Genomic DNA, 15,055 nt, shown 5'->3' with positions numbered 1-15,055 from the left:
TATAGAGCACAAGTCAAATTTACTTTTATGATTGCTGAATAGTGTTATATGTACCCATATGGAAATGTGAAAGCTTTAGTCTCGATTTATTGTGACCGCATAAAAATAGCGATCAGCACAACTCTGCAAAATTTCAAAACAAGTCAAGTTTGGAACTTTGTGAGTGTGTAAATAATGATAGAATTTTAGTTTTGGGTAAACTACCCATTTAAGTGGTTTGAGAGAAGAATAAACTGCCTTCTGCTGCTATTAGATTGACTGACAAGAAAATTAAAATAAAAAAATAATATGAAGGCAATAAAGAAATAAAGGGAAGGGAAGGGAAGAAAAATTGTGACAACACAAGTATGATAGGCAGTTATAGTCTTTTCTTTGGCAAGGTGACACTGCAAAGGAAAGTACATCAGACAGAGCAAGAGCACAAAAGCTGCACTGAATACTGTATCTTTCACACAGGAGCTGTCAGGCTCTTTATGACCACACCGCGGGAGTCTACTGTAGCATGTCACATTGTCTCAATAAAGTGACAAATAAAACCGCACGCTGGAGTCCCATTGTTAACAGTGCTGGATAAACAACCAAAACTGTGATGGCTGAAGTCGTGGTGCTTTTGTTTGGGAAGAGGCCTGTGCAGAACTGAAGGAGAACTGAAGGAGTAGGAAGGTAAAAGGACTTAATGAAAGGCCTAAATAAAAACTGTCATCAAAGAATAGTTGTTAAAGCTGAAGTGTGTAGTTTCTGCAGAATAGCAAAAATAATATTGATTTTCCTGAATACTCCCCACATCTTCCTTTGGTAGGACAAATGGATAGCTCAGTTTATTCTGTATTGAATTCATTCAACAAGATATTAACAAACAATATCTTTCTATTAAGTTGATAATGTCTACAAAAACAACAGTGACTAGTGAAGAGTCAAAAACCAATGATTCTGATGAATCAGTTCTTGTGAGTGAATAAAATGCATAAAGTGTGGTGTGTGTAATTGTTTGTGTAATTGTGTAATTGTTTGTAAATATTTTCTTGCAGCAGAATATATCTTCTTTCTTTTATATTTTGCAGTTAGACATATTCTTGACAACATTCCCTCATAAATAGCCAGATACAAAGCTAAATGAAGTGCCATGCCCTAGATAATTAGATAAATTTACTTATATTACACACGGAGCAAAAGGAAATGTCCAAAAAAAAAAAAAAAGTTGGCTTGAAATGTGACATTACGACCCTTTAAACTTCACAATGTACACTCTCCCTGCCACTTACAATTACTACAGCAAGAAACATGGCATGCCAGGGACCTGTTTGAAAACCATTTCTTCGCTAATCTTCAGTAACAGTGGGATGCTAAAATCCCGTCGCTTCTTAAATAGGCTTTATGAGGGAGTAAATGCATCTAGTTTAGCTTATAAAACATTTAACAGTGTAGGGTAAGGGGGGACAGCCCTCACTCATTATTTATAGGAAGACAAAAATGACTCAGAGGGGGGAAAAAACTCACTAATTCGCTTTACAGGACACTGAAAATATATACAGCAAAACTCCACAATAACCCTCATGACCACATGCAAATTAAAAACAAGCTAATTTATCATGCACCGGTCGAGCACTGATGATGAGGCCCTTCATTTCTCTCCAAGCACTTTGGGAATTAAAAAAGCAAGGCTTATAAATGGGTTGAGTGGAATATTCATATGCACCTGCTGATTTCCAGAGTAGCGTTAGTAAGAACATACTTAAATTACATATAAAATGGCACAGTAGATAAATAATTGAACCTCTCAGAAGGATTATACTTTGATTGCATGGTACACATATATGATATGATATACATATATGTAATTTACGTCAATAAATCCAGACAGATATTTTGGTGTGAGTTTGGAGGAGTCAACACAAGTATATTTTCAATTAACAAACACATTTATTTAATCAAATATAATAATTAATTTATAATTTATTTAATTTCCATTTATCAAAATATCTTCTTTTGTATTTCACAGAAAAACATACATGTTTGGAATAATGCTCATTTTGAGCTGTCCCTTTAGGAAACAAACAATCTAAATTTTACTTGCATGATGACAGTATGTAGTTAATTGCACTGTCAGAATATATGTGACAACATGTAGTACATGAACTAAAAGATGTACAACACTTGAACCTCACCTCATCATAGATGCTGTCGTTCTTATCAAAATCTCCAGCCTTTCTTGGAAGCACGTGCACATGGACATGCTGTAATTACAAGAAGAACAGAGGAACAGTTAATCAAAAAACTTTCATTTAGCAAAGCTGAGGTCACTGTTAGAGAAAGTAAGGACAGGTATGCTCTACCACCCTCCACATCACTTCCTTCATTACAACACTGTCTTTTGGCAGCATTTCAGTGTTAACTTCTCTGAAATCATGGAAGAGTTTCTGTAAGTTCCACCAAGCGTACATCCGTAAACCTCTAAGACTACTACTTTTTTAGGCTTTTAAAACTTAAATTGACTTTGTCAGATGTCCTCAACGAATTCCCTTCTGCAATATGCTGTCACAAACTTGGCCATCTGCACGGTTAGTTTGTAAAATTGTGCTTTCCTTGGGTGCACATTAGCAACCTAATTTGAGTCCCAGTAGCACACGCTCTCTGTTAATGAACAAAACATTTGGTTTTGTGTATACTGTGCCTACCCAACATATTTGCAGTCTTAAAAAAAAAAATGTAAACAAAACATGTCATTACTTTCTACTTGATGGTTATACCACATTTTTAACAACTTAGTAAAAGTTTTTTTTTTTTTTTTTTTTAAGTAATCTGGTATGACCAACAAAGTCCAGTAATGTAACCAACATTCAAATGAAATTACATCATAGGAGGGACCCCTGCAGACCCTGTGCATCAAGACCAACAAGTCTCCTAAGATATCAGATAAGGTTAGTTAAGGTTAAGGTTAGTAAATGTCATGTGGTGCAACTCCACAAACAGAAACTTTTATTATATTCATTGGTATTATTATGTAATGTTTACATTTAAAACGATATTTTAAAACTGTAAATGCAGTTCTGGTTGTAAAATGTCTGTTTGTGCAACTGCCCATGACCATTATATATAGAGTATATATGTTGCATGTATGCATATGCAAGATATGCCTTTTGATGTTTCCATCACATAACCAGGCTCAAATGTAAGCTTGCTTGGTAGCGCACCTGTTATAGCATTGCATTTGTGATGAGTACTCAGTTATGCGTCTCGTGAAACATGAGTCATGAAAAGGTTTTCAAAGATTTAGAGAAGCAAGCTAACATTGCATGCTCACAAATGTTTGTCTACTATTAGTTAGGTTTAGAGAGGGTTTTGTGTAGGTTCATATACATGAATACAACATGAATGCAATTTCCAATAACCTGGCACACAGTTTGAGATTTTCCTTTTCTTTATCATGAGGATTTTTTTTTTCATTGACCCATTTACTGTATGTAGGTCAGGAGTGGATGAGTCTATGACCTTTGACCTCTTGAGGACTTCCTCAGCAATTTGCATACATAATAAAAACATATTGTTTAGCATAGTTTTTAAACAGATCAATCTCTAGATCAGTATTTTTGTACAGTCTTAACACAAAGGGTTCTCAAAGTCTTTGCATTACTTATAAATTATATACTGTAATAAAACTCTCCATGTTTCCTCCGGTTTCAGTGTTAAATTTGATATGCAAAAAATGGAAAGGTACTGGTTTTGCTGGGATTTCTAGTTGAAACCTCAACAAAAGGCAGGAAAAAGAGATGCAAAAAGAGATGTAAAACTGTCACTGTTCTTTGAAGTTCTCAGTACAAGATATTTAAAAGTATAAAAAAAAAATCAAAGTCACGCATCAAGACAGTAAAATTGAGGCCTGTCACCATCCTCCCCCAGCAGTTTTGTAATGTGTGATCATTCGCTATTAATGTATCAGAGCTTCCTGCGTGAAGACAGGTGACATGACAGTGTAATGTGGACAGCATATATAAAAACCTGCAAAAATAAAAGAGCAGACAGAGAAGATGAGGTACCGATATGACTAGTGTCCCCTTAAAAATGTCACGCAAAGTTTAAACGAACATGATTTTATGACAAAGCCTATTTTGATTACTTTGTCTAATCAGCAAGAGCCTATCTTTAGCCAGACAAACATCAAAACCACAGAGAAACAAACAATATCATCTGCTGTCCAAACCGTCAACACTTTGGTGGTTTTCACACCGTGCTGAACTCTACCAGGGTATAATAACCTCATTACAGTGCTTTTTAATTCATTTTTCATTAGTCTGTTGTGATAAACATCTCAGGCTTGGTGAATAAGTATTTATAAATGTTACAAACAAGATAACATGTTTGGAGGCATCTGCTTTGTTGCAATGCATTTTCTATTTAATGAGTGCATTTGCATAATGTCTGCATTATTAAACTCATCTACCTTGAGGAAAGTATGAAGAAACACAGCACACACACACACACACAAAAGCATTTCATCAAGAAGAATTTTTAGAGGCCGCTTAGCATGGAGAAGGAAAGCTCAGTAGACCAGAGCGAGTGGCAAAGGACCACCAACTGAATAGTGCAGAAAATTGGAAGGATAAAATGGATGATTTTAAGAGCAACGTGACAAGCAGCAGTGAAATATGGACAAGACTTTGGGGTCAGAGTATGACATTTATTGTAGCTCATATTACATGATAAAGAATGTGGTTTCCTTGGACATGATTTTATTAGCCTTGTTTCATCTTAAGTATTTTAGCATCAAGATTAAAGTAACAGACCACATGTTAAAGGAAAATTTCTTCTCACCATTTACCTTCCGATATATATCTCCAGGCCTCTGTTTTTCATATAATTTTTGTAAATGGGGACTAGAGCAGTGGTACTCACAGAGAACACATTTTTGTTTGCATGTCAAGCACTGTATCTTCAGGCAGATGCATAAAGAATTGGCTTATGAAATGTTTCACTGGAAATGCACATCCTTAATTTTTTTTAAATGAGCTATATTATGCAGTATATACTGTGAATATGCCTAATGAAAACCCTTTCAGCTGTTTATTCTATTGTGAATAAGAAATGTGCGTAAATGTATTAAAATGTGCAATTTTTTAATTAATAAAAAGAAGAAAAAAAGTATTTGCAGGTGATTTATTATTAGTGAAAAACTATATATACATAAGTCTTTTGTTGTGCTTTAAAGAAAAACATTTATGTCGATCTGTTGACTAGAGTACTAAAGCTAAAGAGTACTTTAGAATTGCAACTGTATTTTATATTACATTTAAACATTTTCATGTGAAATGCAAATTGATCATAACAAATGTGTAATTATTATTATTATTTATTTTTTTAATACATGGCATGCAAGTTTTATTAGAATTGTATTTATGTTTACCATAAATGTCTGTAGTACATTTGGTAGTACAGTACAGAATAAAGAATTATGATATTATATATAAAGATCCATTCTTTATATGGTCAAAGCACTGATAAATTCAACTGCATTTGATAAAACATACATTATAATACATTTTCATTTAATTGTAAATAACATGAAATTAAGTGTCCGAAACAGTATTCAGTTTACATTGAAGTATATATTTTAAAGTAGATTATTTCTGTAAAAAGTGCTCTTATTTTAAATGTAAAGTGTAAACTTTAAACAGGGTTCCTACACATTTTCCATTTCAAAATTCCATACTTTTCCAGACTCAAACGCGACACGACAAATCCTGACAGTAAACTGATGCCTCATTCTATTTATGACGTACTGACACAAAGTACAAATGATGTTAAATGGTCACTTTGTCACGTCCAGTGTAGACATGGTGTGTCAGCATAGTTTGTCAGTACAGTAGGCAACGTAGCAGATTGAAAATTTAGTATTTCTCTGCAGTCCAATAGACGGCAGTGCAGTGGTGGCTTGAGTCTGTTGAATGGTGATTTAACGTTACGTTGTCACCTAGTTGAAGAGACTCAATTCTAAGTAAATAAACAACAATGTCCCCGTCTTTTACTCCCATAATGAGCTTATCATACTCGTTTGCTACGTAAGTAGGGCCCTGTGATTTCTGCGATGTGGAAAACGCAGACCGAATCCATTCATAATCCATTCATTAAAATTGAAGTTACTGTATATCACAGAATTTCATGGAATTTTACTTTTGATAGATAAAAAAAAGATAAAAAAAATTAAAAACAGGTAAGTACAGTTAAATCAATCACGATATAGACTAGTGTCTGTGATTATTAAACTGCAAAAATATTTAAATTCAATCAAATCAAACTTTAATAATAAAATAAATACAAAACAGCGCGGCAGCCCCTCACGGACGACTGCCGCGCACAAACAAAATCAAAACACAAAATAAATCCAGGCCTGGTCCTCTCTCGTCCTTCACTGTCGTCGCTCCTGTTTTATATCCTTCCATCTCCTCCGTGGGACTCGAGACCGGTGGGTCGAGCAGGTGTCGCTCATTTCCAGTCACTGCACCGGCCTCGCCCCGTTCCCATGGCTCTCGGCCCCGCCCCACTCGTCACATATATACTGCTCAAAAAATAAAGGGAACACTTAACAACCCAATGGAACCCACAAGTGTTTCCTTTATTTTATTGAGCAGTTCATATTATGTACTCTTTCTGTTTTTCAAGTTATTTCTAATAAGTGAAGTTTAGATGATGTTTCTTGTTAAATTGTTAAATATCCTGCTTCCATTACATAGGCCTATTTGTTTGATCACCACATTTGATTTATCATTGCAAAAAATTTATGTACTGTATTATATATACAGTACTGGTCAAATGTTTGGAGACAAATGGGAAGTGTGTCCAAACTTTTGACTATACTGTACTGTTATATAGCAAACACAATTTTTTTTTTACTCCCTAATATCAGTATCGCATTGACCCCACCCCACCCCCCCCAAAAAAAAAAACATATCGAAACTTTTTTTGGCCCTTGAGAAACTATTCACGTGCATAGGCATCATACAGTATTTATCAGATTTTCAAGACATACAGTAATATCAGTTTCGGAGGTGTTTATCCTCTCCCAAATCATCAACTTGATAATTTAGATTTAAACCAACCTTATAAACTTAGAATAGATTTCTTCAAGCTTGATTTCCACAAAGGAGAGAAAGAGAGAGAAAAAATCTGCAGCTGCAATCAACTTCTATCGGACTAAAAGGTTTGTAAAGTGCCCGATCTTCTAATTAAAACAGATGTCTTTTAATTGGCTTCTGACGATTAACAAATGTGCAAAATGGCCACACTGCTATTTATATTCTTTAGGTTAAATCTAGTCAGACAAGTAGACAAATGCATTTTGTCACCAACAGCTGGCCTCCAATTAAGACATGGGGGGTCAAAAGCAATGGAGGCTCACAGCCCAAACTAGCTATTAGAGGAGCAGACATCTTTCCCGGAGTTATCCACCAGCATTACATTAGCTCAAACCATAGTATACTGCCTTGCTGGAGAGCATTTAAAGCCATTACAGGCATGATATCAACACAAATACCATCTCAAAATTACAGGTCCTAAAATTGTGATGACTTCTAATATACCTCATTGTTGGTAAAAATATATGGCGATCTCAGAAAACACTGCAAAGAGCTCAGTCAAAAAAAAAAAAGAAAAACACCTTTTGTGGCCCTTCCATGTCATTTTAGGGGTTTATGAACAGTTTGCAAGACTAGTGGCATAAATGTAAACATTACAAAAATAAACAGAAGTATTATCAATGTTGAAAATGGCTGGCAAGCATATTCAATTTAATATTGACTGACTGAATAACAACAACAACAACTACTACTATTATTATTATTATTATTATTATTATTAGAGCAGCACTGTGGAAGCCTGTTTCCACCAATTAAACTAAAAAGGAAATAAAACTCCCTATTTATCTCAGTATTCCATTTCTCTCTCTCTCTCTCTCTCTCTCTCTCTCTCTCTCTCTCTCTCTATATATATATATATATATATATATATATATATATATATATATATATATATATATATGAGATAAAGACTCAAATTGCAAAAAAAAAAAAAAAAAAATTTTTTCTCTGAATTCTTATTTTAAACCTCATAATTGTACTTCTTGGTTGTCGTTGTTGACTTATCTCACAAATCTGCATTTAGATCTCACAATTAAGTTTTTTTTTTTTGGCTCTGATTTTTACGCTCCAAAATTGTCTGAATTTTTTTTTTTTTTCAATTACATTTATTTATTTGTTTGTGTGTCCCCTCTGGCAGAAATGGACTTCCATATAGCACACATTGCATGACGTTCTTGCATGAGCATTTTTTCATGTAGGCCAGATAATGACTGAAAACAGGAAAACATCATCTGCCATCTCTCAGTTCATAATTACCAGCACAGGTGATCACAAAAAGTCTCAGTACTGTTTTTTGGTACATCATATAGGATCCATACTCAGATTAGAAAAGCAAACAACACTTTTGAACCAGAAAACCTTAGAAAATAGACATCATTTCTCACAAATGATGATAGAACAAGTTAGAAATCCATCATAAATGGCAAGCTGTTGTTCAGAACAGTCCAAACACAACTCAGTTATGCTGGTAATGATGAATATGCTCAGGAGTTTTTAACTCAGAACCATCATGCACCGCAGGCAAGATAAATAACCATCCAAAGCAAGACAAATGACTAAACTCCTAAGTCACTCCCCAGTTTTCTGCTAGATAGAGTATACGGAAACCCAATTTCACCATATGAATACTTAGATCTGTCTTCTGTCTTCATATAGCTCCAAGCAGAGAGGTTAGTAAAAATGTATTCGTTTCTATAGAGTGCTGCTTCTTTATTCAATAACAGATCCATTTTTTTGTCCTCCTTGTACTGCCGGCACCGAGCACCTGATTGCAATAACGTGAGTGATGAATGGACCCAGAGCTTTGGCATAGCAGATGTGCTATATGCAAACCATAATCTGTTTTCATAAAACAACTAGGCAGGGTTCTAATTTTGAGTAACTCCATGTTTGAAAATAGTTTATAAATTATGGAAAGTGTGCTACTTGGTTTAAAAACTACTTACTAATTTTATTTTATTTTATTTTTTTGAGGTCCACAAATACGGACAGTGTTTTTAATAGGGACTGACTGTAACAGTGTCTAAAATTCAAATACTATAGTCTGTTATGAGATGTATCTGAATTTTAGTTAACACTTGTATTCCCTGTAGCCTCTAGTTCAGTTTTATACCTATAATGCATTATTATTTAAAGTGTATAACTGTTGTGCATCTCAGTGAACAGCATATAATACAATGTGGAGAAGAGCTTAAAAAAATACAGTAAAAACAATTTTGTGAGATATTGTCATAATTTTTATATATATATATATATATTTATATATATATATATATATATATATATATATATATATATATATATATATATATATATATATATACATACAGTACAGACCAAAAGTTTGGACACACTTTTCTTGTGCTAAGCAAGTGCTATGCATCTCTCAGGGAACTCCTTCAAGACTGTTGGAAGACCATTTCAGGTGACTACCTCTTGAAGCTCATCAAGAGAATGCCAAGAGTGTGCAAAGCAGTAATCAAAGCAAAAGGTGGCTACTTTGAAGAACCTAGAATATGACATATTTTCATTTTTTTCACACTTTTTTGTTATGTATTTAATTCCATATACAATTCCACATGTGTTAATTCATAGTTTTGATGCCTTCAGTGTGAATCTACAATTTTCATAGTCATGAAAATAAAGAAAACTCTTTGAATGAGAAGGTGTGTCCAAACTTTTGGTCTGTACTGTATATATATATATACACTATATATATATATGTAATATTTTAATACATTTTAAAATTTATTCCAGTCATCCAAACTTTTTGTCTGTACTGTATATATATATATACACTATATATATATATGTAATATTTTAATACATTTTAAAATTTATTCCAGTCATCCAAAGTGGAATTTTGTCACATGATCCATCAAAAATCATACTGTTCTTTTGAACCTTCGGAGGTAAATATTAAGCAACAAAACTGATGGCACTGATCATAATAACAACCATTAATAACTGAGCACCAACAATAATAATAATAGTTTAACACCGAACATGTGACACTTAAGACTAGAGTAATGGCTGCGGAAAATATCTTTGTCATCACAGTATTAATAGAATTGACAAATATTAAAACTGAAAACAACTCTTTACAATTATAATAATTCACAATATTACAGTATTTACTATATATTTTAATCAAATAAATGTAGCCTTCTTGAGCTATAAGATATACGAATGTACTGCTTTGTGGGCATTGGGCTCATTCATATTAGGAGAAAATACAAATCTGAAATCCATTTCTCTTTGGCCACTTTTGTATTGAAAATCTACACCATCTTATTGCAAGCACACATCAGCTGAAAAATAGCTTGAGTTATTGAATTGGCACATAAAAATAAAGATTAAAAGAGGCTCCGCGGGGAGAACTTGCAATCGTTTTTTCGCCATTTTACACAAGCTCTGTTTGGGGGCATTTTTCAAGGCACATCAAATCAGCCTCTAAACAGTCCTGACTGTTAGACTTTGGGGCAATCAATAATTCATGGTGCTTATTTTATACATGATTTAGAAACTGGTCAGGCAAGATGGCAGCTTGGTTCTGCGCTGAATTAAAACCCTGGATATCTGCTTCGAATGAGCCATCTTCATCCCAGATCGACTGTAACAGGCAAACTTAACCACGTAAGAGCTCCGGAAACCTCGGCCAAACGAATCAACCTGAATTCCATTCTGCAATGCCGTTGTGGGCAGAAGTTGTGATTTAGAATGGGTCTTTGGCAGCGGCCTGGAACTCGAGCATTGCCATTAATCGAATGACAGCAATGCTGTTTTTCTCTGCTGGGGAGGATTGATGTTCCCAGTGTGCTGTGTGGGGCTAATGAGCATGAGGGAGATGAGACGGAGGGGAAAAGCAACATTAACAACACCAACAAATAGACAGGAGGACCAACAGCTTCCAAACCCATCCATTAAGCACTAGTGAATATTTATGGAGCTGCCCAACATCTTTTTCCCTGTTTTGCTCTTTTATTCGCCTTTTTGTGCTTAGAAAAAAAAAATATATATATATATATATATATATATATATATATTTCCAAGCCAAAGGAGTTCAGAATTGACATAAAAATTTAATTTAATTTAATTTAATTTAATTTAATTTAATTTAATTTAATTTAATTTAATTTAATTTAATTAATAGACACTGCCAATATCTGCATTTTTATTTGAACCTCTTATTTCTGAGGGAATGTTTTCTCAGTGTGTTGCCAATTCTATTTACACAAATCCACCCTGATGAGTTACAAGATCTTGAGTAAACCAATATAATGACTTCAGTCATGCCAGTTTGCCACAGATGAATGTGAATAAGTGAGAAGATCAAGGAAATGTAATTAGCAGGTTGATGTTGTTTCCTTTTCCTGTAAATATTTATCAATTATCCCCAAAATAACTTCTTTATAATTTGATCCTATCAGAATGCACAGCAAACTCGAGGCTAAGATGTGACTTGTAGTAAAATAAATTGGGAAGACAAATTCTTTTGAATACATACATTTGGTATAAATGTATGCATAAACATGAAAAGGTAAAGCTACTGTATGTAAATTATAGGCACTGTATTTTTTGACAGACAAGTTTTTTTTTTTTTTTTACAGCCAGTTATGCTACTTTATAACGTGTTCCGCCAGAATTATTCGGAATGTCTTTTCTCTCTCTCTCTCTCTCTCTCTCTCTCTCTCTCTCTCTCTCTCAAATTACTGTTTTTGTTTTGGTCAATGTGATTCTAGCCATTGCCAATTTTCCCAATAGCATCTCGACACCTCGGGTTGCCAGTAGGCAGAAAACATAGCCTATTGAAATATTGAAGCGTGCAAATGAACTGTACACTGGCAAATGAAGACCCGCCCCTCTCAGTTACTGTTGCGATGTTCAAAAAGCCATACTGCTCTTACACCACACCACACATAATTTTGTTGCGTAGTGAAAAATACATCGGAAAGCAAAGAGGACACTGACAACGCGCCAATAAACAAGACAGAATAATACAATTTTGTGGCTCTTTAATGCATCATAAATTGTCGCTGATAATCTTTTCATATTTACTTAAAGCACAAAATAAACATAAATGAACATCAGAAGGTATTTTATTTAAACTGCGAAAATATGTAAATACACACTTTTTTATTTAGTTAAAATCCAACAAAGTTATTCTACTCTGGTAGATTCGGCATCATGACTGTTCAGATCGCCTGTTAATCAAGCTGCCTGTGAAGGGTCAATTTCGTTCATTCCTGTTGCGTGTCCTCAATCTGGCAACCCGCATAAGCGTTGAGTCTGAGAAGGAGGGGCGGAAGAAGCCACTCTCTCCAATATTTTGAATTCAAACTGCACAACCCATTTCAACCACTAGCTGTCAATATTAATGCACATTCAAGTTTATTTTTCTCAAGAGAAATAATTTATAATAACTAATACATAAATGATAACTGATGATGAAAATTGTGGTGAATTGCTTGAATATGTGGTTTAAATATAGAGTCCCATTTACCGTTGTTCGGCGAATCTTCAGCAATTATATTAGCAACCCACACGATCAACAGTTTGACGAAAGCAAAATATTTCCCCACACAGATTTCGCATAGGGTTCAGTTGGTAATGTGAATTTATCACTTTGATAAACAGATAGCTGCTTGGTTTGATAATGACTTCTGTGAGAGCAGCGCTTCATACATTGCTACACAGCTCCTAATAGACAATGGACTTTTTTTGGTCCACAAAATTTTGAAAAACAAAAATGTGTAATTTTCCAGCACACTCAAACAGTGTCCCAACACAGCGTTCCCCCAAAGTTGAAATTAAATCCACACCAGGTGGCATCTAAAGGGGCCTTTCCAGGATCTGATGCTATATCTTTCCTTCTGTAAATAAAATCTTAAACTTTGAGTCTGTACTGAAAGCTGATTACAGATGCTATGATAAGCCGCAAAACCTGACCTCTCATCAAGAACACTAGACATAACAAATGCTGATGAATATCAGTGTAAATACAAGCCTGTGCTTTTAAATGAGTGCCTATCAGTGAAATGCTATGACATTGACTTAAATGGGCTTGTTAAGGAGGAGGAATTCAAACAGTTCTTTCATTTTCTGAAGAGCTGGCACTTAGACTGAGGAAAACATGCCACTTATTTATTTGAAGACCTCGATAATAACACTCAAACGAAAAGCTTTTTTTTCTTTTTGGCTGTGATTAACTTGACTTAAATAAGAAAACTGAGAGATGTTTATATCAGGAGAGAAACACTGATGGAGTTTCTTTCTTTGACTGTCATTTTTAAGCCAACTAATTGACTAAAAGTAACTTGCTCTACTGTTCAAAGAAGAATGGGTTGCTCATGTTCCAGAATCCAACAAGAGACATTGGTATTCTGTCAAGAGACATTGGAATTCAGTCCAGTCCCACTGCAATTAACATAATTAACACTACTGCCATCTTAATACAGCTCCACACCTCAGGCCACAGCCAGACTGCTCTCGCGGAAGCTGCTATACATGCATAATTAATATGCCTTACCACATGCAATTAAATATGACTTCACACATGAAAGACAATGTAACTGATGGATTCAATTAGATAATGCATACAGCAAATGCGGAAAGGCCACAAAAATCACTCAAAATCAGCTGCTTGGGCTATATGGGGACAGACAAAAAGGTTGTTGTCATTTGTTTTGTTCTTAATAAACAGCCCTGGAGTTACTGTGTGTGAGTCAATATGCATTATTAATTGTGAAAAAAAGAGCATCTTTGTAATATTGTTTGTCATCAAAGTGGTAAATTTTGTTCAGAACAACTTTCTTTTTTAGCCCTACAAAAATGTCCCATTGTACATTTTTTTTCTGTTGAATATTTCACTCAGAAAAATGTCAGATGGAAGTAAATGGGTTGAATACACTGTAACGTTATATTGAACATAAAGACCAATATAGAGATTGAAATTAATCTGTTACTTATGTAATTGTAGATGGGATATTTATATTATATAGAGAGAATATTTCATATTTAATGTATACATACAGGGTTTATCGTTATCTAGAACTAAATGAGCCAAATCTACTTTAGTTTTATTATGTTTCAATAAAATAAACATTAAGAGAAAAAAATATATAACATTAAGGTTTCTCGTTTGAGTTCAATTGAGTATTACAATAACTAAAACTTAATAATAATAATAATAATAATAAACCATTTTTATAAAAATTTTGATATAAAATGACAATACCTTTAACTAAAATGAAAACAAAACAATAAACTCTAAATATAAATCTGGTTTAAAATATGACGAAAAAACGACATAAAGGATACAGAGTTAACTCTGGTCCTCCAGTAAGAGTTGCAACAGATATACAAAGTTTTTTAAATCACATCTGCTGCACTTTCTCACATGTATCATGAAAGTTCATTCGGAAGCACACACTAGAGGAAGGAAATCCAGATGAGATGTCCACACTTCACTAGTGGCCGCAAGCACAGCTTTAGGCAAAGTCAGACACCGAAGAACTTTCTGGATGCCCACAAGATATGGACAAAGCATTTTAAACCAGACACATGCATAATTGAAATGCTCAAAGGGTTTAGAACTTTAAATGAAATACAATTATTATTTAATACAAGATAAGTGTCACAGAAGCCTCATGATAAATTTAGAGGGAGCGCTTATTAAGACCCTACCTTCACCGTCTGTCCTGCCTCAGGTCCGTCCTATTGGGAACAGAAGCAGATAATTAGTTGGGAATTCAGGAACACCTCTGTCAATAATTCAGTAGCATTTTAATTTCAAATGAATCGCTGCACTTTCACGTGACCATGTGTTTGTCAAAGTGCCTCATTTTTTTATCCATCTTTTTTAATGCTTTTGAGCCAAGAGACACTTAAATTATTATTATTTTTATTCAAATACATGTGAATAAAGT

At 34.2% G+C, this 15,055-nt stretch overlaps 1 protein-coding gene across 3 annotated transcripts in view; it reads right to left on the bottom strand.

Moving 5' to 3' along the window:
- fhit (fragile histidine triad diadenosine triphosphatase) overlaps positions 1-15,055 on the bottom strand; it is a 321,635-nt gene that overhangs the window by 41,233 nt on the left and 265,347 nt on the right. For 2 of the 3 annotated variants that reach the window (XM_059537561.1, XM_059537562.1), the window contains 2 exons: positions 14,814-14,843; positions 2,166-2,234 (listed from right to left, as the gene is read on the bottom strand). In XM_059537561.1, the coding sequence (XP_059393544.1) occupies positions 2,166-2,234; positions 14,814-14,843 (99 nt within the window). The remainder of the gene's footprint in view (positions 1-2,165; positions 2,235-14,813; positions 14,844-15,055) is intronic. The other variant, XM_059537563.1, reaches the window with a different exon arrangement.

The sequence above is a fragment of the Carassius carassius genome, chromosome 44, assembly GCF_963082965.1.
Source record: "Carassius carassius chromosome 44, fCarCar2.1, whole genome shotgun sequence".
Taxonomy (NCBI): Eukaryota; Metazoa; Chordata; class Actinopteri; order Cypriniformes; family Cyprinidae; genus Carassius; species Carassius carassius.
This window is presented reverse-complemented; position numbering and strand designations above follow the sequence as displayed.